This window comes from Culex pipiens, chromosome 2, assembly GCF_016801865.2.
Source record: "Culex pipiens pallens isolate TS chromosome 2, TS_CPP_V2, whole genome shotgun sequence".
Lineage (NCBI taxonomy): Eukaryota > Metazoa > Arthropoda > Insecta > Diptera > Culicidae > Culex > Culex pipiens.
In genome coordinates, this window is record NC_068938.1 from 33,968,039 (window position 1) to 33,990,020 (window position 21,982).

At 35.0% G+C, this 21,982-nt stretch overlaps 2 protein-coding genes across 3 annotated transcripts in view; one reads left to right on the plus strand and one right to left on the minus strand.

Annotated features, from left to right (window-relative positions):
• LOC120427812 (calcium uptake protein 1 homolog, mitochondrial-like) overlaps window positions 1–21,982 on the minus strand; it is a 52,026-nt gene that overhangs the window by 19,225 nt on the left and 10,819 nt on the right. For both annotated transcript variants that reach the window (XM_039592735.2, XM_039592736.2), the window contains exon 6: window positions 17,717–17,831. In XM_039592735.2, coding sequence (XP_039448669.1) covers window positions 17,717–17,831 — 115 coding nt within the window. The remainder of the gene's footprint in view (window positions 1–17,716; window positions 17,832–21,982) is intronic.
• On the plus strand, window positions 3,833–12,235 carry LOC120427813 (carbohydrate sulfotransferase 11). The gene is made up of 5 exons (XM_039592737.2): window positions 3,833–5,033; window positions 8,291–8,672; window positions 8,732–9,003; window positions 9,065–9,348; window positions 10,840–12,235. The coding sequence occupies exons 1-5, from the start codon at window positions 4,785–4,787 to the stop codon at window positions 10,973–10,975; spliced, it is 1,323 nt and encodes a 440-aa protein (XP_039448671.1). The 5' UTR covers window positions 3,833–4,784; the 3' UTR covers window positions 10,976–12,235.

Consider the following 21,982-nt stretch of genomic DNA (forward strand, 5'->3'; position numbering starts at 1 on the left):
TTAAAATGCACACTTTTTGGTTAGTTGCATTCGTTGATACCACCTGAGCGGTTATAGTTTATATTTTATGATAATTTATTGAATGAAATTATAGAGATTTTAATATTTTTTACGTTTTACTTGACTTTCAACTCACAGGAATTCAGTAAATGAGTCTCAATGTAAAATTATTATTTTGTTTTGCCCCCGTGATTTTTCGAGGATCTAGGGGAACTATACCCATTTTCAGCCTATTTCTATTATCGACCTATCAGCACTTTGATCATGAATTACAGATTTCAATAAGTGTTTTTGACTGTTCAAAAGTAATAAATAGCTCAAATAAAAGTGAGCAAGCAACTCTCCATTGTTGATACATCTGAAAATGTTGATTTTATAGCGGAAAACGGAAAAAGTGATGAGAATTGGTCGAACGGCTTAGAGTGATTAAAATGGGTATATTTCCCCTATATAGGGAGGATAAAAAATTAAATACAAATTCAATGACCTTATCCATGTTATTATAAACCAACACATTGAATATTCGTTTCTATTTTTGTAATTCATAATTGAATTTGTTTTTCTTAGGTAAAATATACGGAAATTTTCTTATCATTAGATTTTCCGTATTTTCAGAAATGGTCAGTCTTGGGCTCTAAAAAAAAGTTTTTTCAATCAAAAGGTAAAGTCTATTACTTGAACAAGACGCAGTATTTTCGATTGCGAATTTGGCGAGAATTGTTTAATAAGGTCCATATTTGTCCAGCCTTAATGATTTGAAGGTCATCCAAATTCCTTGACTTTTTCAGGCCAAATCAAATTTCCTGATAATTCAAGGGTATCCCTAAGTTTCCTCAAAAATGGTCACAATGTAAAAAAAAATAGCAAAAAAAGATGTAACCAGAGACTGGAAAAATACAGGCTGGACCAATTGCCGGACATAAAAAATTTAAAATGGTAAAACCCAAATTTCCCTATGTTAAAAAATAATATAAAGAAAAACAGTATAATCAACACTCAAGTGCCTATAACTTATGAATCTTGAAATCAGCCTTTGCCAATTTTTTTTATTTAAATGATTTAAAAATGGCCCCAACAAAACATATCTTCTTTTTTAATGTTATTTCATGATTCGAATCTTAAATATTTCGGAAATTTAGGCCGGTACAAATTCGAAGTTGTGTGAAAAATCGGAGGGCCAAAAATTTTTTTTTTCAAAAAACTTCAATATCTCAATGAAAATTGAACTGCAATCAGCTGAAATCAATTTAAAATAAATTCCCCTGCGTTTAGAATAATTTCTTTTAAATTTTTGGAAATTTTCGATGTTTATCATCGCAAAAGGTTTTTTCTCGCTTAAATTTTTGTTTTCGTCAAATCATACATTTTTCGAAAACTAATGATTGCAAAACATCTGGACTAGTGTAAAACGCATTTTAAAACACCTTTTCCATGCAAATGTTGAAACTATGGCTGTTATTTCAACATTTAAATTTTTTTTTATTTTTTGCCCCTTCCTCGACCCCGGCCAGAGCCGAGGGACAAAAACTTTGAAAAATATTTGCATCGGCCTTATTTGGATTTGATAAAGATTTAAATCAATCAGTGACGCTTTTCACCAGAGGTTTGCGATTTATTGGGGAAATTATGGGAAAAATCTTACTTAATTTTACAAATCAATTTTTTTGTGTAAACTTAATGCCAATAATCTGTAATTTAATATTTTAACTTCGCCAATTTAGGCCGTTGCAAACATTTTTTGAAGTTTATGTCCCTCGACTCTGACCAAAGTCGAGGGGGGGTGGGGGGGCAAAAAAATAAAAAAAGTATAAAAATTGAAATAACGAGCCATGGTTTCAACATTTTAACGAGAAAAGTGTTTTAAAATGCATAATACACCTGTCCATTTGTTTTGCCATCATAAGTTTCCAAAATACCTAAGTATTGACGAAAATTCTGTTTTTTGCTAAAAATATTTTTTTTTCGGTGCTGTACATTGGAATTTCATAAAAAATCAAAACATTTTTAAACAAGCCGAAACATGCTAAATAAAGAAAAATGCATTTTAGATTGTTTTCAGTTGATTAGACTTCTATTTTCATGTTAATTTTGAAGTTTTTTGGAAAACTATTTTTTTTGCCCCCTGATTTTTCAGACCAGTTTTGAAGGGGGGGTGGCAACATAAACTTTGAAAAATATTTGCAACGGCCTTAGTATCTTAAAAAAACATATTTCTGTCATTCTTTAAAAAATATATATTTAAAAATATTTACAAAATTAAAAGATTGGAAATAAAGAAACTCATCAAGCGTCAATTTTGGTTAGTACACAAGAAACTGAATGTACCATCATCAGGGGTAACATTGGGTCTGGGAGGTGAGATGGGGTCATACAAAAATGCTGAAATTTGTATGACCTAATCTCATCTCCCAGACCCAATGTCACTCCTATTGACGGTACTTAAAATAAAAAAAAACTTCTAAATAAACTAAGATTATGTTCTGAACAATTGATTGCTATTTTTTTAAATATTTTTTTAGAAGGCTGTTCTGCCCCTGATCGCATAAATGTCACATATGCATTTTCATCGATTTCGAGTTATTGATGCAGTTTGGTTCAAAATTGTGTGCTCTTTCGAAAGAGCCTATAACATCCAGTTCTTTGTTCTAGAAATCAGGAGGAAATCCAGTATTTTCGCGAAAACTGAACACGTAGCCTTATGTATGGGACAAACTTTAAACGCGTTTTTCTCAGCTTGCTGTTTTTGCATATGGGACATTTATGCGAACATGGGCAGTGTTGCAGCTCAATGAAAAAAAAAATCAAAAATTTGCTTTTTTACCTGTGGGAGTCATATAACTAGTTTTACGAGATGGTAAAAACAACGATTTGAAATAGATCGTGAAATTTCCAATAAAAAATTGGTTTGTGATTTTGGGTGCATAGATAAAGCGTGTGAGATACAAACAAACAGGAAAATTTGGATTTCTGAGTGATAGCTAATTCAACCAACATTTAGATGAAGATTATAGATTAGAGATATGGAGCCTAACATTTCAAAAGGGCACAACACTTTTGTAAACAATAGTGTATCCATTTCACTCAAATGACAGTTTGCATAAGGTGTGAGAGAGATACACTCTTGTTTACAAAAGTTTTGTGCCCCAATGAAATAGAAAGCACGATATCTTCTGATCTCATGCAGAAACTTCCGAAATGGTAGGGGTGATTTTAAAATTTGCCAAAATCAAATCAAGAATTATAAACTAAATCTCAAGGAGTTTTAGCCAAATAAAAGAGCAAAAACTATAAATCCCACAAAAAATGTTCATTCTGTTATTCGATCACATTTAAAATCAATTAGCAAATCATCAATCATCAATTGAACTTAAACAAATCTATGAATAAGCCATAAGCCTTCAATAGGAAATATTCAAAAATAATCATCATGAGATAGGTATAAATCTAGCAGCATTTTTTGGTATTTCAACTCAAAATCTATTCGCTCAAGCATCACTTATCACCATTGCTGTATTTCACAACATTATCTGATTAAACTGGAAAGTTCTAACACAAAATCCAGAACACAACACAACACCAAACAACCGCTCAAACCCTTCGAGAAACAAAACAAAAATTCCTTCCCTTCATTATCAGTAACCAGTAAACGCTCTCCAACAGGGAAATATTGATAAAAGAGAGAAACAGAGAGAGTTTTCCTCGACGCAGAGAATTTTCCCTACTCGGGAATTTTCCGCGCTCTCTCTCTTGAAAGTGAGGCGCCCTTGCCTTGGCGAACCCTCCAGAAAGCTCGCGCGCGTCATTCCCTTCGCGAGACTGCATTCAACAAGGTGGCCACAGGAGAACCTTCCCGCGCGCGCTGTTCCTGTATTTTCGACGGTCGTCCTTTTTTTTCTTGGAAAAGCACCGTACGTTGGTATTCGTGAGAGGGGCGGATGTTGTTGTGGTGCTAAGTTAGTGTGTTATCATCAGCATTCGTCCTCGTCGCCGTCGTGGCCAGGATCTATTTTTAGCACTCGGGGACGAAACGGGACGGGATTTTCCGCGAAAGCTTCTCAGTGGGCAAGGGGAGGGTTAAGTGGGTGGTGCATGTTTTGAGTCCTTGTCGTCGTCGTCGTCGGCTGTGTAAATGAAAATTCTGTGCGAGGATAATCGCTGACTTGGATTGAGACATCCTGCAAGGATAACATTCACAGTGTCAGAGTGGGTGTGTGTGCGAGATATCGTAAATGTCAAAAGTTTTTCCTTGGCGCTGAGGAAAACCACCCCCTTGGGCGTGAAGGAAACAAAGGAAAAGCGTCCCGTGAGTCCTGTCGGAGCGGTCCAGTCACAAGGAGGAAAACCATGTTTGGACCGAGTGTAATGAGTGTGAAAAAGGTGAAAAGTTCTGATTCTTCGCCGAATCTAGTCTGAGAGTGTGCCCAGCAAACACACCCTAGCGGAGAACACCCTGAAGAGAGTGTGTTGTGCTCCAGACTGGATACAAACAAAAAGGACACCCCCGCCGAGATAGTGAATGGCTTAATTAAGGGGTGCCACCTCCTTCGTCAAGTGAACCTCTTGTTTAAAACCGCTTCGGCTCATAACAAGTGTGTGCTAATCGATTTTCCCTCCATGAATCATCGTCTGAACCCTGCCTGAGACCACTTTCGTCGTCGTTATCATCGATCGGCAAGAAGAAGAAGCATGAAGCCCGCTGATAAGACTTGTGGAGGGAAGTGTTAAAACTCGGCAGGTTCGAGGCCACTACACAATGCCAGTAGGTGGCCATCAATCTCGACAACATGACCAACAGGGGATCATCGTCAGCTTCACCTCCAGACTCCAGCACCAGGCATCAGAAGAAGAAGCGAGACCGTAAGCTGGGGCTGCTGGCCGCGATGCCGAAGCTCAACCGGCGGCGGTTCTATCTCGCCCTCAAGGTGATGCTGCTGTTTGTGGTGTTTGGGCTGTACTTTGTGCTGCTGCTGCGGGAGTCCATGTCGGCGTTCTCCGCCGGGGGAAGGGGTAAGGGTAGCGGGAAAGTTGAACAGGTAGGTGGGGGTGGATTTTTAGCAAACTAAAAAGAAAATCATCAAGCAGTTGATAATAATGAAAAAATTAAAAAAGGAAAATCGAATTAAATTTAAACAAAACGTTTTGTAAATATTTACAATTTAATTTGAATAAGTATTGAAAAATTAACAACAAATTTAAAAAAATACCTTTTGAAAATTTTGTTTTCTTCAAAACAAAAATTTTTATTCAAATCGTTTGTCTTCGGCCCGAATCAAAGCCTAATAGTTTACAATCACAGAATAACATTACATCATTTAAGGTGGTAAAACAAATGCATAATTTCAATAAATTCGTGAAATATTTTTTCATGGAATTTCACGTCTTTTTCAATATTTCAGAGCGTACAACATGGCAATGACATTAAAAGTTATTTAACCAGAACTATTTTTTATTATTTAAACTTTTATAAAAGGAACAGGACTTATGTAATGTCTGAGTGATTTCCCATAATTTATTTAGATAAAAGTTGGTATGAATTAATAGATTGCACAAAAAGTGGAATACAAAAAAAACTTTATAGTATTGCTTTGGCTTTCTTGGTTGCTTGATTTCTGCTCGATACTGGGTGTCCAAGGGATTGATTTTTGAGGCAATTCAAAATGTAATCCATCAAACTACAAAAAGAAGTAATATTTCTAAAAAATATATTCATTATAACGGTAACATTGATTAGTATGGGGTTATCTAAAATAAATATTTACAAAATTATTCAACTGTTGGATTTTATTTATTTATTTATTTTAAGGAAAAGTTTTTTAGAAGTTTATGTCCCTTAACTATTATGAAAGTCGAATGGAAAAGTGTTTTAAAACGCATTTTACACCAGTCAATTTTTTTTGATGAGCGCAAACATGCTAAATCTGGAGCAACACGAGAAAAGGGCGGATAAGCATTTTGACAGCTAGAACTATTTTAGCAATTCCGAGCCAACAGGTAACTTTTTCATAAAACTCGATTTGTTAAACAATAGCTTGCCTTCCCAGCTACCTTCTAACGCTGCGGGTTTTGTTAAATAGTTACCTATTGTCTCGGAATTTGCAAAAAAGTTCTAGCTGTCAAAATGCTTATGCGCCCTTTTCAAATGTTGCTCCAGAAATATCAATGTTGAAAAATGCATTTCAAATAGTTACCAGTTAATAACACTTATATTGTCATTAAAATTTAGATGTTTATTTTTTTTGTAAAAAAAACAGGCTGATTCCGAATATTTTCAATATTTTTAAATGTACTTTTCATGGTTAGTAAATATTAATTTTTCTTATCGATTCCGACTAACCTGTTCCAGAACTTCAAAAAAAATCCAACTTCTTCAGCATTTTTAAGACACAGTAAAAAAAGATAAATTTTGCAAGGTTGAAAATTTGGTTGGTTGAATATCACCTTTTTTTGAGTAATTTTCCTAAAATAATGTGCAAAAATGTGAAAATCAACAGAAACTGATGAAAATTTACCAGTTGCTGATGTAAAATTACACATTTTCTGACAAAAAATCTGTAACCAGATGAAAAATCTCCATTATTTTTTTAGACAGTGTATAATACTGAAAAGAGTTTTTTTATGACCAAATTTTATCTTTTCTGGAAATAGGGGTAAAAAATAAATTGTTGGTAAAGCTTGATACATTTACTGAAATTTGCTCTTGAATACGGTATAATGCTTATTTGAATATTTTTTTCGAACGAGTATTGTTCCATTTAGATCAATTTGAGACACTTTTTAACTTTCTTGATGTTATGATTTTATTAAAAATTAGGCTTGAAATTTCATTACAATTGGAGCTGAAGAACATAAACTTGAAAATGCTTTAACAATCTAAATAATAAAGCCATTAAAAAAACAACTAATTTCACTTAACGAATGAATGAATTAAAAAACAATTAAAAAAATATATTCATACAATTATTATAATTTGAATCAAATACACAGAAAAAAAATCATGGTAATTTTACATCTAGGGAGGGGTACATTATTAATGTCAGAAAAAAATGTGTAATTTTACTTCTGAAAATGTGTAATTTTACCACTTTTCTGGAGTAACCTTTTCAGTATAAATTGAGGTAAAATAACATCATTAAAGAGATAATATTCAACCTTCCAAATTTACACAATTTTTTACTGTGTAGATACACGGATAGACATCCTGTAAGCTTATCCGGCAACTCTATGCACGGCTACGTCACGACTGTCATCCACGTATAAAGTGAGTGAAGTCAAAATCGAACCAAGATCGAACCAAGTTTTTGGCGCGTGGCTTTTGAAAATGTCGTATGCGCATCGAACATAAATAACCTCGTAAATAACAAAAATAAAAACTTGTTTAACTTTTTTATATTTCATCTCAGGAGACAACTAAGGGAACAGAATTTAATTCCGTCAAGCACCTAATGTTGGCACTGTGGTGTTCAGTAACAGCTTGTTTAAAGCTTTTTTGACTGAAATTTAATAAGTATTCAAATCATTTAAAATCAACGGTCAGGAAGAATTGACCTAATTCAATTTTATTTCAAGGTAATTGAAGCTATAAAGATTTTTATTTGAGTTTAGTGAGTTTGGTTGTATTGTTCTGTCAAGTAGAACTTTGTTTTATTGATCTAATAAATGTAAAATTGGAAAAATTTAGGTAATAATTGTAATTATCTCGCAAATATTTGCTAAAGATAAAAAAAACTATCAAAAAAATAATTTGGGAACAAAATTTATGTATTTATTTCATACGACCTTTTCAAAAACAACACGTAAACAATATTGACAGTGTCTCTGGCGGGGACTTCAGGAAACTGCATGAGTGTCAAATCCGTGACTCTATGTTGTCGAATTTGTAAACAATGAAATGTTTCTAAAGTCGTCAAGATTTTTTCCGATTTTGAACAACAATGTTGTCGATTTTGAAAACGTTTACAGCGAAATCGACAAATATGTTGACGATTTTGGAATCATTTCTGTGTTTACAAAATCGACAACATAGAGTGACCGGACTAGGTTACAGAATTTCTATCCGTGTACACTGTACAGTTAATTCTTTAGTTAAGGAATAAAACATAAATAAACTGAAATAATGTAAATTAACTTCCACAAAGGAATGTGTTCTTCAAAACATAATTAATCATGTATGTCTGTTTAAAATTTGATCCGTTTGAATCCTCATAAAACATAACAATCATGTTCAATAAATCCTATTTAAAACAGCAAAAAAATTGCAAAATGGAATTCTAATCCTAAACCATTTCAACAGCACAAACCCCCCGCCGAAGGTCGCCTATCGCGACCAATCAAAGCCGCCGGCTTCCAGCGGCCGCGCCAAAACAGCATTCACAACCACGGAGAAGACGATACGCTGCAGTCTTCCAAGGATCACCCCCAGCACGATGGCATCACGCCGAACCACTCCACCCTGAACCCGGTGTACGAGTACTCGGAGGAGATGAACGCCGCCGCCGAGGCGGACTTTACCGAGCGCCGGGCCATGCTGTGGAACGTGTGCGCCGACCACCGGATCATCGGCAAGTTCGCACCGAACGCGTGGGAGTTTTTCATCTCACCGGGGCACGGGCTAGCGTGGTGTAACATCTTCAAGGCCGCCAGCAGCACCTGGATGTACTACTTCAACATCTTGGGTAGGCTTTCGCGCGAGGTTTGGGATCTTTCCGGGAATGACCTGTTTATTGTTTCACAGGTGGTTACGACGTCCGGTACCTGCAGCGGACGAGGGCCTCTCCGATCGAGCTGGCCCGCAAGCGGTTCCCGCGACCCAGCACGACCGAGCTGAACGACTACCTGTCGAACACGATCTCGTTCCTGATCGTGCGGGAACCGTTCGAGCGGCTCGTGTCCGCGTACCGGAACAAGCTGGAGGGTTGTCGGAACAAGTACTACAAGCTGCTCGGCGAGCAGATCATCAAAAAGTTCCGCAAAAAGATCAAGGACGGGGAGGGGAGGCTGATTACGGTAAGACCGAGTGACCTTTTTTTAGAAACTTGAATTTTAACCCTCTCTCGCTTCCAAACAGAAATACCCCAAAGGGCCGACGTTCCGGGAGTTTCTGCAGTTTCTGGTGGCGCACTACAAGAGCGGAGGACGCTTTGACGAGCACTGGAGTCCGGTGTACTCGTTCTGTACGCCGTGCAGTATCAACTTTACGCTGATTGCGAAGGTGGAGACGTTCCAGCGGGACAGCGAGTACATAATACGGCAGGCCGGGCTGGAGACGCTGCTGCTGAACAAGCTGCCCCGTGGGAAGGCTCGGGCGATTGCGAATCGGGCCACCAGTAACACCAAGAACTTGGTGCCGAGGTGAGGATTTTAACTCTCTTTTGGCAAAAATTGTCTTTTAGCAAAAGTATTGAAGAACTATACCAAACTTTATGAATTTCAATATGGATTTATGGGACCCCAAACTAGATCGAATGGAATAAGTCCGGACAAAATCCGTTCAGAGAAAAGATTTAATGTCTACTCATACATCCCGACACCCATTTGCTCGGAATTTGATTCTGAGTCGAATGTTATACGTGAAGGTATAACTAGGAGGTTTGATAAAAAAGATCATTTTTCGGGTGATTGTATAGTCTTTCCTCAGTTAGGAAGACAAAAACCAAATTTTTAGTCCCTTTAAAAGCATTCTTTGATTTTTTTGTTCTATAATTTGATACCTCCCGCTCTCGAAGATCCCTTCAATATCGACACAGAGAGAGTCCACTGTAAATCAAATAATTTTTTTTTTAATATCAGAGGCACCGAGTATTATTTTATTTTCTTGTTTTTACTAGAAATCATAAAAATATTTCACTAAAAATTATAAAAGAATTTGTCATTTTCACAAATGTTAATTATAATTAATAAAAGTTTGTTTATTTTGAATATTTTTATCCAGATTTTTATTTTATTTAACGAAGTAAAAACCCAAGTTTTGTCCTTAAAATTTGTAGGTGTGAATAACCCAGAATTTGCCATTTTTTATAATCATTGCAAAAATCGGCATTTGAACATAACCTCAAATTTAACAAGAGATTTGGAGTTGAAAAAAAAAAGTTGTTGCTTTGAAATGTTTAACGTTTTTCGTGATATTCTTCTATTTTTCTATTGATTCTGAAAGTAGGGTCCTAGAGCCTTATGTAAATTTTTATGCACAACGGTAAAAAAACACGATTAAAAACCATTTCTGATTATTTTTTTCTTCATTTTAATTTTAATTTGACAAGACAACATTTTTTCGATGGATCAACTATGGCCCCCTTGGAACGAGTTGTCAAGTAGGACCTTTTCTGTCAAGAAGAGCCCCAATTTTTTTTTAAATTGATTTAAAAAGCCATTTTAAATCCTTTGCGGTTGTAAAAGGGTCATTGTACTCAGAAGAAATAAGCTTTGTCGTTGTGAACAATGATATCACAAATTTAGGCTTGATACAGAGACTCAATTCCAATATTTGTTTGTTTCCGCCTCAGAAAAAAAAATTAAAATTTTGCAGAAAAAACATCTAACAACAAAATTTGAATAAATTAACACCAAATCATGATGTTTACACAAAAAAAAACATTGCAAAAAAGATAACAAAATTAGTTTACAATAGACTTTAAATAATTTTCATTGTTCAGTTCAAAGTCGGCCAGGCCTACCATGTTTGTGTTAACCACAGAGATGATTCGTTGAATCGATTATTTTTTTAGTTTTAATGCTTAATTTCAAGAAACCAAAAGTTTCAAGATTTATTTCTTAGTAATTTCTTAGTCAGTTAGCAAAAATAATAATAATTGATTTAAATAAATTCCCATCTATTTCTCACAGATACTTTGCCCAAATCGACGAGCAGCTGCTGACGGAGGTGCTCGAGATCTACCAGCTGGACTTTGAGCTGTTTGGCTACAACAGCACCAAGTACTACAGCTATGTACAGGAAACGCTGGACGGTGGTGGCCGGTGAACCGATTAACCATTTATTACAACACAACAACCAACATATATACAAACACACACACACAAAAATCCCCAGTTTAATCAAGACTTAAGGCTAGTTGGAAGCTGCAGAAAATGGTGATTTGGTGAAGAAATCGCATAGAAAAAACACAAAATCCCTGTTCGATGTTCGTTTTTTGTGAAGGTGTCTCGTTAGAATAGCGTATATACATATATTTATATATTTTTGATAAACCAAAAACAGAAGCAAAAAAAATGACAAAAGTTAACGGTTATTTTCGTAGGTTAGTTTCTTATTATACTTTTAATCGGGGTAAAAGAGAAAAACAAGTCAAGGACAGCACACAAATGTCAGAGAGAGAAAGCAAAAAATTAAAACGAAAAAACACACAAAATTGTGAAGGACTAATCCCACCTAATAGTTTCCAAAAAAGAAAAAAATACGGAGGGAATTTTACACGCAAAATTTCATCAGTTTAAAGTCCAGCTTTAGGAATCGTATTTGCCAACCCGACTTGTTTGATGTGATCAATGTTTTATGTGAATGTACGTCGTCATCCCCGCGCGCGCGAATGTTTGTAATTTGCATACAAATTGAGAGAGAGTTTCGTCGCCGCCGCCGCCGCCCTTTTGTGTGCTGATATGTAATTAGCTGATAGCCAACAACCTCCCCTCCCTCCCAGGGGAGAGATAGAACTGAGGGCCATAAATCCATAAAAGTTCTGGCGAAAATAGTAGATAGGACTCGCGTGCACAAACACACACACCCTTACACATACAGTTAGGCACACAATTCGGCTAAACAATGGCTTTTGTGATAATTTTTGCAAGCTATCTTAGTGATCGATGTGGATAAAGTGCCAAATATGTTGTTAAAACTTTCTCTCGGAAAAAAAGGAAAAAAATCTTCGATGCACAGTTTTTTCGTTACCCCCTAAAACGCACCTAAAAGTTTACGTGAAATCGTGTCTGTCTGCGAAACTGGAATGCAGCTAGGAAAAAAAACTGAGCTAAGGAAAAAAAACTTATGTGAAAAATATTATTCTATATATAAAAATACTAGATGTTGTGAACAAATACTACACCCAACCAAAACCAAAAGCAAAAACCCCAGCACCAAAATGAACCAGATAAACAAAAAAAAATCACACAAGTTAAAACAAAACAAGTTGTAAGTTTAACAAACATAGGGAACGAAACGTTGAATCGGAACTGCGAATCTGCTCGAGTTAGTTATACACAAAAAAAAGTTAGTCTCACCATATTGTATGTGTATGTTTAGAAAACAAAACAAAAACAACAAAAAAAAACGTGTTTCGGAAAACATCTATTTTTATATTGATATTTGAAAAACTTTAAACAAAACAAATCTAGGACGATCTAACGAACTAATTCTAAATTTAGGACCCAGCGTATATTTCTCTTGTTTCGGTTTAGAACGTAATCGCAGAACAACAAAATCGTTACACTTTTTTAAGTTACATTCTCACACACACACAAGAAAACACTTCTAGAACAGCTTATACAAAAAAAAAATAACACAGAAATCAATTGTACTATTAAATGTCGTTGTCAACTATGTACCTTATATTTACAAAGAAAAAAAAAACAAACCCAAACCCTGAACATACTAAGTTTCACACGTACACGAAGTAAAACAAAACACACATACAAAACAGTTCGAGACATCTGTTGTGCTAGAAGTAAACACTTACACAAAAGGCAAATATATACAAAAGAAAATATATAACAGTTCACACCCATGTAATCAACACACCCACACACAAACACACGTTTCAAGCAACAAAAGAAAAAAAAGTAATAACCGAATATTTAGTCATCCCAACCGAAAAAAATAAACAACAACAAAACCAAAAATATTTAACAAACCAAACAAAACGTTTAAACGATTGCAATGAATGCGACAGGAAGTAGATGAAGAGAAAGTAACACGCGCGAGTAACAGACTGATTCAATGAAGTAAATTAACGAAAAAAAAGTATATTAAAAAATAAAGGAAACCATCTCGTGGCAGTGACGTTCAATCGAGCGCAGTTTGTGGTTGATGCATCCGAAATTCCGGTATAGAAATATATTTATAATTTAAAAAATATAATTATTCATCATAATTTGTCTAAAAATGAAATCTTTACAAATAACCAAAAAATCATTTAGAAGTTTTGCTACATTTTATTGCAATTGTTTTTTATTGCAATTATTTTTCGATTGAATATTTAGAGGTTTTGTTTTAAAATGTGAGCATGAGCAAGAGCATGCGAAACTACCCATGGTTGCCCCTCCGTTGCTGAACAGGACCGTAATACCCTATCAACATTATCGATCATAGGCTTTGACGATCGATCGAAAAGTTAAAACACCATGATTGCTAAAACTAGATATGTTTCGAATAGGTAACAGACATTGGTCACCAACGGCGCCCGCCATGTCACCTTGTAGATCTCTGGGACAGGAATGTTATCAACGCTTGTTGCTACTCGGGCAGCTTTTCGGCAATGTGCTTACACCCGACAAGTGCCAGGAATGGTTAAAGTTTTATTCTCCAGGCAAGCTGTCAGATGCTGCTATTGAGGCAGTTCCCATTTATTTTCTCAAATTTGAATTAAGAGTTTAATCTTAGACAGCCGGTTGTGGAGAGATAAAACCGAGATAGGGGCAGGGGTGGGCAGAATGGACCGCCTAAGGGAAATGCACCAAAAACCATAGAAAAACATAATAAAAAATGACCCTGCGGGGCAGAATGGGCCACCTTAGAAAACAAGCCATTTCTTCTAATACAACGTTGAAGGGTGATAAGAAATTACTTGAGGGACCTTTCCATTATAGTTTCCATGAAATTTGATCACTTTTATAAAAATAGTAACTAAAAAAACAAAGATTTTTGAAAAAAGTGTAAATATGTCGAAAAAAGACACTATTTTTACCACTAAGCGTCGAAACAACTAAAATATTAACTTTTGTTGTATTAAACGTGATTTGTGAAGCTACCAGGAGTGAAATAATCCATTTAGCTCAAATTTTTTAACTTTTGATTGTTTTTATAAGGCAGGAAAAGGGTGGTCCATTCTGCCCCCAAGTGGATTTTAATTTAACACTTCCACCACCAAGCCTCTAAATGATTTTAAGGTTCCGTTGTTGTTTGTATACATTGGTAGTAGCATCCAGTAACGTTATAAGCATTGAGCAAACTTTTTCAAACAATCCAACTTATCAGAAAGCTTATTTAAGCTTATTTCATAATTCGAAAAATACAATGAATTCAAACGTCGTTTTCGGTATGGTGATGCTATTTGACGTCCTTTATAAGACCCTTGCCTTACAGTTGGTCTAAATCCATTCTAAAGCCCAAAACCAAGGGTGGCCCGTTCTGCCCCCATGGTCCATTCTGCCCCCCTGCCCCTATAAATATCAAATGCGACGCAAACCGGCAGAATTCACAGAACCCATCTTGGCAGATGATGTGACCAAAGAAGAAACTAATATCGATCCGGTGCCTCTTCATAGCTGTGATGCTATGGACAGGCGTTGACTCTTTCCGATATTAACCACCGGCGTGCCTTCCGAGAAACGATGCTATGAGAAGATCCTCTACATCACACTCATCCCATTGTTCGGACACTTTCAAGTTATTTGTCGACCTACCTCTCGAGCGATTGTGCCATGAAAAGGACTTATAATAAAGAGAATCTAAACAAAGCGAAAGAGGCGCGTATTCAACCGACGACAATTTCGATTTTTCGTTTTACTTCTTTCCTTTCGACAGAATCGCACACAATGCAAATTGTACAGATTTTTCTTAGAAGAATTTTTTTACTCAATAATATTTTTGTCATACTTAACTCGATGAAAAGGTTTGTTTTTTTTTTTTCAAACATTGCTTTTTTAATTTATATGATTCTAATTTAATTTATCCATTTTATCCATACAATTTTGCGATTTAATACAGGTATTGAAACTTATAAAACTCTGCATCAGACACATTCCTATTGTTTGAGATTTAGTTTTATTTGGTAGTTACAGTTTTCAGACATTTGAGGTACAAGCATTGTATCAGGGATCCCAGCTTGCAAATATTAAATTTTTTTTTTTAGATAATTGCAGGTTGGCAATTCAATCGGGAAATCGAAAAAGTCTGAAATTCTGGAATATTTTCTGAAATAATGTTGCAATATTTTTTAATTTTTAAAACTACTTTTGTATGGAGCGTGGACAAACTAACGACAAATAATTGCAAAGTTATTGATCTAAAGATTTGTTTTATACAAAACGTCATAAAGGGGGTTTTGTAAAAAAATGTAAATGAGAGATGGTCCAATCGGTACCGCACTTGAGTTATCTGTAATATATCGTTAGAGAGTTAGGTAAAAATCAGTGACGGTCGAGTTGTCGTCTCTCTTATACTGCCCATGATCGCATAAATGTCCCATATGCATTTTCATCACTTTTGAGTTATTGATGCAGTTTGGTTCAAAATTGTGTGCTCTTTCGAAAGAGCCTATAACATCCAGTACTTTGTTCTAGAAATCGGGAGGAAATCCAGTTTTTTCGTGAAAACTTAACACGTAGCCTTATGTGTGGGACAAACTTGCCTTGCGTTTTTCTCAGTTTGCTGTTTTTGCATATGGGACATTTATGCGAACATGGGCAGTATACTGCCCACCATTGAAAAAACGGCTAATTTACACTTTTGGCAAAAACGAGATATTAGCACCAGGTGGTAGAGGATGTTCCAACGCATCTTCTGGAACTTGAATTTCACTAAAATAGTGTTTAGCCGGGACCGTGGTGTAGGGGTAAGCGTGATTGCCTCTCACCCATTCGACCTGGATTCGATCCCAGACGGTCCCGGTGGCATTTTTCGAGACGAGATTTGTCTGATCACGCCTTCCGTCGGAAGGGAAGTAAATGTTGGCCCCGGACTAACCTAACGGTTAGGTCGTTAGCTCAGTCCAGGTGTAGGAGTCGTCTCCCAGGGTCCTGTCTCGGTGGAGTCGCTGGTAGGCAGTTGGACTAACAATCCAAAGGTCGTCAGTTGGAATCCCGGGGTGGATGGAAGCTTAGGTGTAAAAAGAGGTTTGCAATTGCCTCAACAATCAAGCCTTCGGACACCTAGTTTCGAGTAGGAATCTCGCAATTGAGAACGCCAAGGCAATGCTGTAGAGCGAATTATTTGATTTTGACTTAGGGGACCATCTATAAACCACGTGGACAACTTAGGGAGGGAGGGAAAGGGGGTGGGGGTGGGGTGGTGTCAACGTGGTTAGTGGATGGTCCCTAGAATGAAAAGGCTATTTCAGATATTAAACTCCTTAAATATTTGTTAATATGATGGCATGCATTTGATGCATATTTTCAAAATGATTTTTTTAACCAAACCAAATAACAAATTTTACGCTCGATTCTGTTTTATTGTGTCTTATTGCTTGAATACTTGAAAAATGATTTAAATTTGAGTTTGACATTTTTTTTTACAGTGATTTATTTTATAATAATATTTTTTCTCCAATTTCTTTGTCCATTTTTCTTAAAATGCAACCAGAAGAAAGTATTTTGGTCTCATAGTTGCAAAGTTAATGTGGTAAAGATTTTTTTTAAGAAAATCGTCCGAAGGGGGCGGTGGCAAAAATAGAGGGATGGTCTAATTGGCACCAAATTTGAGAGATCTGTTAAATATCGTTAGAAGAACATTCCCTCCAAGTTTGGTCCAAATCGGTGAAGGTCGAGTTGACATGGAACGACTTATCTCCCTCCGTCTCTTTAACAATCCCGCATAACATGAAAGGTAAAGCATGCATTCTTTTTAAACTGGATTTTGCATTGAAACTAATTGAAAACAAAAAATATTGACAACATGAAAAATCAACATTGAATATCAAAACATACAATTTCAAAAAACGAAGCTTTATTAAAACATATTTTAGACGAATTCATAGATACTTCGAATTTTTCGAAGAAATAAACGGTTATATCAAGTTTAAGCTTTTTTGATAAAAATTAAATAAAATTGAAAAACTATTGCCATCCCATTTTTTACAATTTTTTTTTCTATGTTGGATGAAGGTGGAGTATGATGTATGGCATTTTTTACAAGAACCTTGAAATTTTAGGTATTTTATCAACATTATGAGCGTATTTTTAAAAATTAATGGTCGTCGGCTTATATGGTTTTTTTATAGGCAATTTTCATCGATATCCATCATTAATATAGTGATAAGAAATGCCTAAAAATGGAAAAGTCGGAAAAAGTCTGGAATTTGTAAATGGAATTTTATTGGCCAAATTATTTAACAAAGTACTTTTGATGATCTGATTGAGTGGAGAGCGATTAAAAAAAAAAGTTGACGTACACAAGCTCTTAGAATTTGTCATCATAAGAATAGATTTTCAGATCAATTTCTATCCATTTGAGATTATGTAGAAAATCACCCATTTTGTAGCCGTCTAAATAGTTTTTTATCATAACTTTTAGACAACTAAATGAAACTTCACAATTTCACACATTCGGACAAAATTCGTTCATCCAAAGAGAGAATAACTCTCATTCCTTCTCTGTTTCATGAATTTCAAAAAAAAAATAAATAAAAAGTAATGCCCATTAATTGAAAACAAGCCATCATCAAAGATATATTTTCACTCAACCTCAAATGATGCAGTTTCAACCGTGATATTATATCCATGTCATCATGCAAAATCCCGCCCCAATAAAAAGATACAAAAATGGAATACTCACTCGACAGCACCGTCAGCAGGAAGATGTAGTCGGAGAAGGAAATCAGCCCGTACGCCCCGAGCTTGTAGAAAATGCTGTTGTTGTCCAGGTGCAGATCCAGCCGGGTCGAAACGCTCTTTAATCGCCAGCACACGAATCAAACAAAACAGAACAAAATAAGGCGAAAACAGTTCATTAGTGTCCATCACCTGCCAGCGCTTACAAAGAGGTGTCAATTTTTAAAAATACTTTTTTTTATTGTTGCATATCGGGTAAAGAAAAGAAGGGGAAAATAGATTGTGCTTCTAAGTTGCAGCCGGAAAGAAACGAACGGAAACGGAATCTTCTTTTTTTTTTGCTGTACACACTTTAAAGGGTGGAAAAGGGGTGGGCTAAATTAAAACTATAAATGCAAGATACTAATAAGAAATATGTACACCTAAAAGGGGGTCAGGAAGTGCTATAGCTAGAAAAGGGTGGAGGGGGGTGGGGAGAAGTGAAATCATAAACGGAAGCAAACTTCTTCGCAAAGATATCTCTTTCGCGTGAAGGAAAACGGGGAAAAAAAGAAAACAGGTGAAACATTAATAAAGAAAAACAGAACGGAAACGGGAAATTGTGCAAGTAGGAAACACGAAATCGATTGTTGCTCGTGCAAAAGTCACAAACACTGGCACTGCAGCAGCTGGAAACAATTGAGAGCCTTGAGTTGAACGAGCTTGGGTTTTTTTTTCCTTGTCCTTAAATACAAAGCAAAGAAATGCTCTAGAAGATATCAAATTGTGGGCATGCTGATGCAACAAGAAACCTATTGATTGTCGTTGAGCTATTAAATAACTGCCAGTTTGTAACGAGCTTTAAACATACTTTTTTTGGTTGTTGATGAGATGGGTAAAGGTGGTTGAAATCGAGGCGGATACCTAATAAAGTGATCTACAAGTTCCGATTTTTGTTCAATTATTCAGCAAAGTCAAAGTAATGCGTGCATATTGTGAATGGAAATTGATTGGAAAATTGGTAACAATTTGTGCGGTGTGAGTGTTAGTGTGGTGCAGGCCTTGGTTGAATGTTTTAAAGTTTGAGAAAAAAAAATTAGATCAGCAAATTAATTACGTTGTGAATGTGCAATTTTCTTGCTAATTTATTTTTTGTATTTATGATTTAGATGAACCTTTATGTGTAACTTTTCATTGACCTAAGCAGACATTTTGCATCATTAGTTCGTCCACAAAAGTTTAAACACAGTTTGGCAACTGTCCATAAAAAGGCTACTAGGCCGATGCAAATATTTTTCAAAGTTGTTGTCCCTTGGCTCTACCCGGGATCGAGGGAAAGAAATTTTTAAAATAACTCAAACATGCTAAAAATAATTCTAAACGCAGAGCAATGCATTTTAAATTGATTTTAGTAGATTGCACTCAAATTTCCGCTAAATTATGAAATTTTTTTAGGCTCCTCGATTTTTCAGGCCGATTTTGAAAAGGGGGAGGTGAGGAAAACTTCAAATAAAATCAGTACCAGCCTTTAAATATTCAAAAATCTGTATGATGAGAACGGTTTTTTTGATCAAGTTGGTGTCTTCGGCAAAGTTGTAGATATTGCTTAAGACTTCTCAGAAAAAAAGTTAAACACTTTAAAAATTACCGTTTTTATTTGACTTTTCATACCAAAAATAACCATTTTTGAAAAACATAATTTTTGGATTTATCTAGAAGCCTAAAAATATCATCTTTTGATCCCAAGTTGGTCAATAATTCATCTGACAGTGTTTCCAATTATTTTTTTTTTAACACGTGTAAAAAAAAGTCAAACGCGTTTGTTTTTTTTATATTTGCTCTATCTCGAAGACATTTCATCGTATCAAAAAGTGGTCTCAGATACATTTGTAGGAAAATTAACGGGTTTTTTATGTTAGAAAGTATTTTTTTAATTTTTATCACTGAAGGTTGAGTTTCGATTTTTTTTAATTTTCCAAATTTTGTTTTAGAGGATATTATTTGAAAATGTGGAAAATCAGTTTTTAAAACATAATCGAAATTGCAACTGAAAAGTACATACTTTACATTTTTTTGATAAAATGTACTGTTCTCAAGATATAGAAACGTTTGTTTCTTTTCTTTTTTTTTAGCAATTAAAAAACATTGATAGAAAAGCACTTTCAAAAAAAAAATATAAGATCTGGGAGAATTTTCTACAAGTTTCTCTCTTAGATAATAACTTCCTGAGATAAAGTCTCACAAAGAATTCGAATCGTTGGAAATTAGTATTTCTCGTCTCATAATTTTCAACTGATGTTGAAAATTATACTTATTGTGACATTTTCTGATCTCTTCCATAAAAAATAATCTCATAATTTTAATACAGGCATAAATTTCGCAAAGGTCTGCAAATAGATGATTTTCCTGATTTCATATATTAGATAAAATCTTGAATTTTTTTTAATTGTTTAAGATCAGAAAATTTCATAAAAGTTTTTTTTTACATTTATATTCGAACCAATAGTTTCCGAGATATCCGAGTCAGTTGAAAATTACAGGATAAATAGGTGACACTTAGATAAATTCATTGTCATCGTTTCTAATTTTTTGTGAGACTTTATCTCAAAATTAAAATTGTCCAATTTTCAAATCGGACTTAGAGAAAAAGTTGAAGAAAATGGTCACAGCTTTTCAAAAACATTTATTTTAGGGGTGGCTTTCCTGCATAAAGTATTTTTAACAAACCAAAAATTATAGAATTCTCCAAAATTATAACCTAAAAGTGATTATAACTCCAAAACGGCATTATGCAGCATTATGCATGATGTCTTTTTGAATCACTACTCTATTTATAACACCCTATTTATTCGCTAAATCTATTTATAACATAAAAAAAGCACGCCAGAGACCCTTTTCTTAAAAAAAAAACTGCGATCCAATTTCTGCAAAATTTATTCAAAACCCCACTTTGAAGTTTCTGTGCACGCACAGATTTTTTTTTTCACAAACTTTTGTATTGTTATCAAACAATGTTCGTTGAAAAAAGGATTTTCCGAAAAATGTAGAAGTTTTGGGTTCCATGTAAAATTATCATTTAAACCCAAAATATGACCAACAATCGATTTTTCAACACTTAGGCTCAATTCTGAGGGCAGATTCAGATTCAGCGGGCAAAATTACATGGAAAATTATATATTTGGACAATTTTCTAAATTCGTTAGGGTGGTCCCTTGAAAATTAGACTTTTTCAAATGAAGATATCTCGGGTTTAAAGAAAAACACCCCTGAGTTTTTTTCAGCGTTTGTAGAGCTGGATCTCCTCTTTCAAATGCAACTTGGTGCTTAAAATTTGGCTTGCGCATTTTCGAGATATTTGAGTTTTAAATTTGCATCTTTTTTACCTTAAAATGGCTGTAACTTTTAACCCTTAAGTCCATATTGACTTGTCAAAAAATAAAAAGGTGTGTTTTTTAGAGCTCTAAACGTGCCCCGAATATCACTTTTCTCTAAAACTTAACCGTGAATTGCCACGTTCAAAAAACTATTTTTTTAAGGTTTGATCAGATGCTTTCTATAAATTTGGTCGTAGAAGGAGTAGATTACGAGATAAAATTTTGGTGTCTTCGACAAAGTTGCTTGAATTGGCAAGCCCAACAACTTTCTAGAAGACAAAAAAAATCCCAAAAATAATTCTGAAAAGTTAGATTTTTAAAATCATCCTAATCGTGAACCACCCTAATTTTCAACCAAGCCAAAAGTAGCCCCTTTTTATTTACAACAATTCTTCTGAAGACACCAAAGCTCCAAAACTTCACAATTTTTCGGAAAATCCGTTTTCCACTTAATTTTGCGATCTGTGACCACTAAATCTTTTTTAGACAGTTTTTTATGAATTTAGAAAGAGAATTACGTCTGTTTTGCTGTGTGTGGGACATTTCAAACCAAGGCCTACTTTGTGTTGCATGCTTTCAGAGTGCTCTTCTCATTTCATTTTTAATAAGAAATTGTTGTACTGGAAGATTGCGCCGAAAAGCAGAGATTTGATACGTAAAGCGTTCGAAAATGCAATGCGATGTGCGATGTCATGGTGCGTTACTCTACACATCGATTATTCGAGAACCGAAATGAGCAAATATTTATTGTAAATGGCGTGTAAGAGCGATTTATTGATGATTTTAGCTGAACTCGAGTTAGAGAGGCGAAATGGGCGAGACACAATCAAAGAACTGGGTATGGATTTATATAAGTGAAGAGTATTTTTTTTAAAGAATTATATTTAAAAAAGTTGATAAGAAAAGTGGTTAGCCAA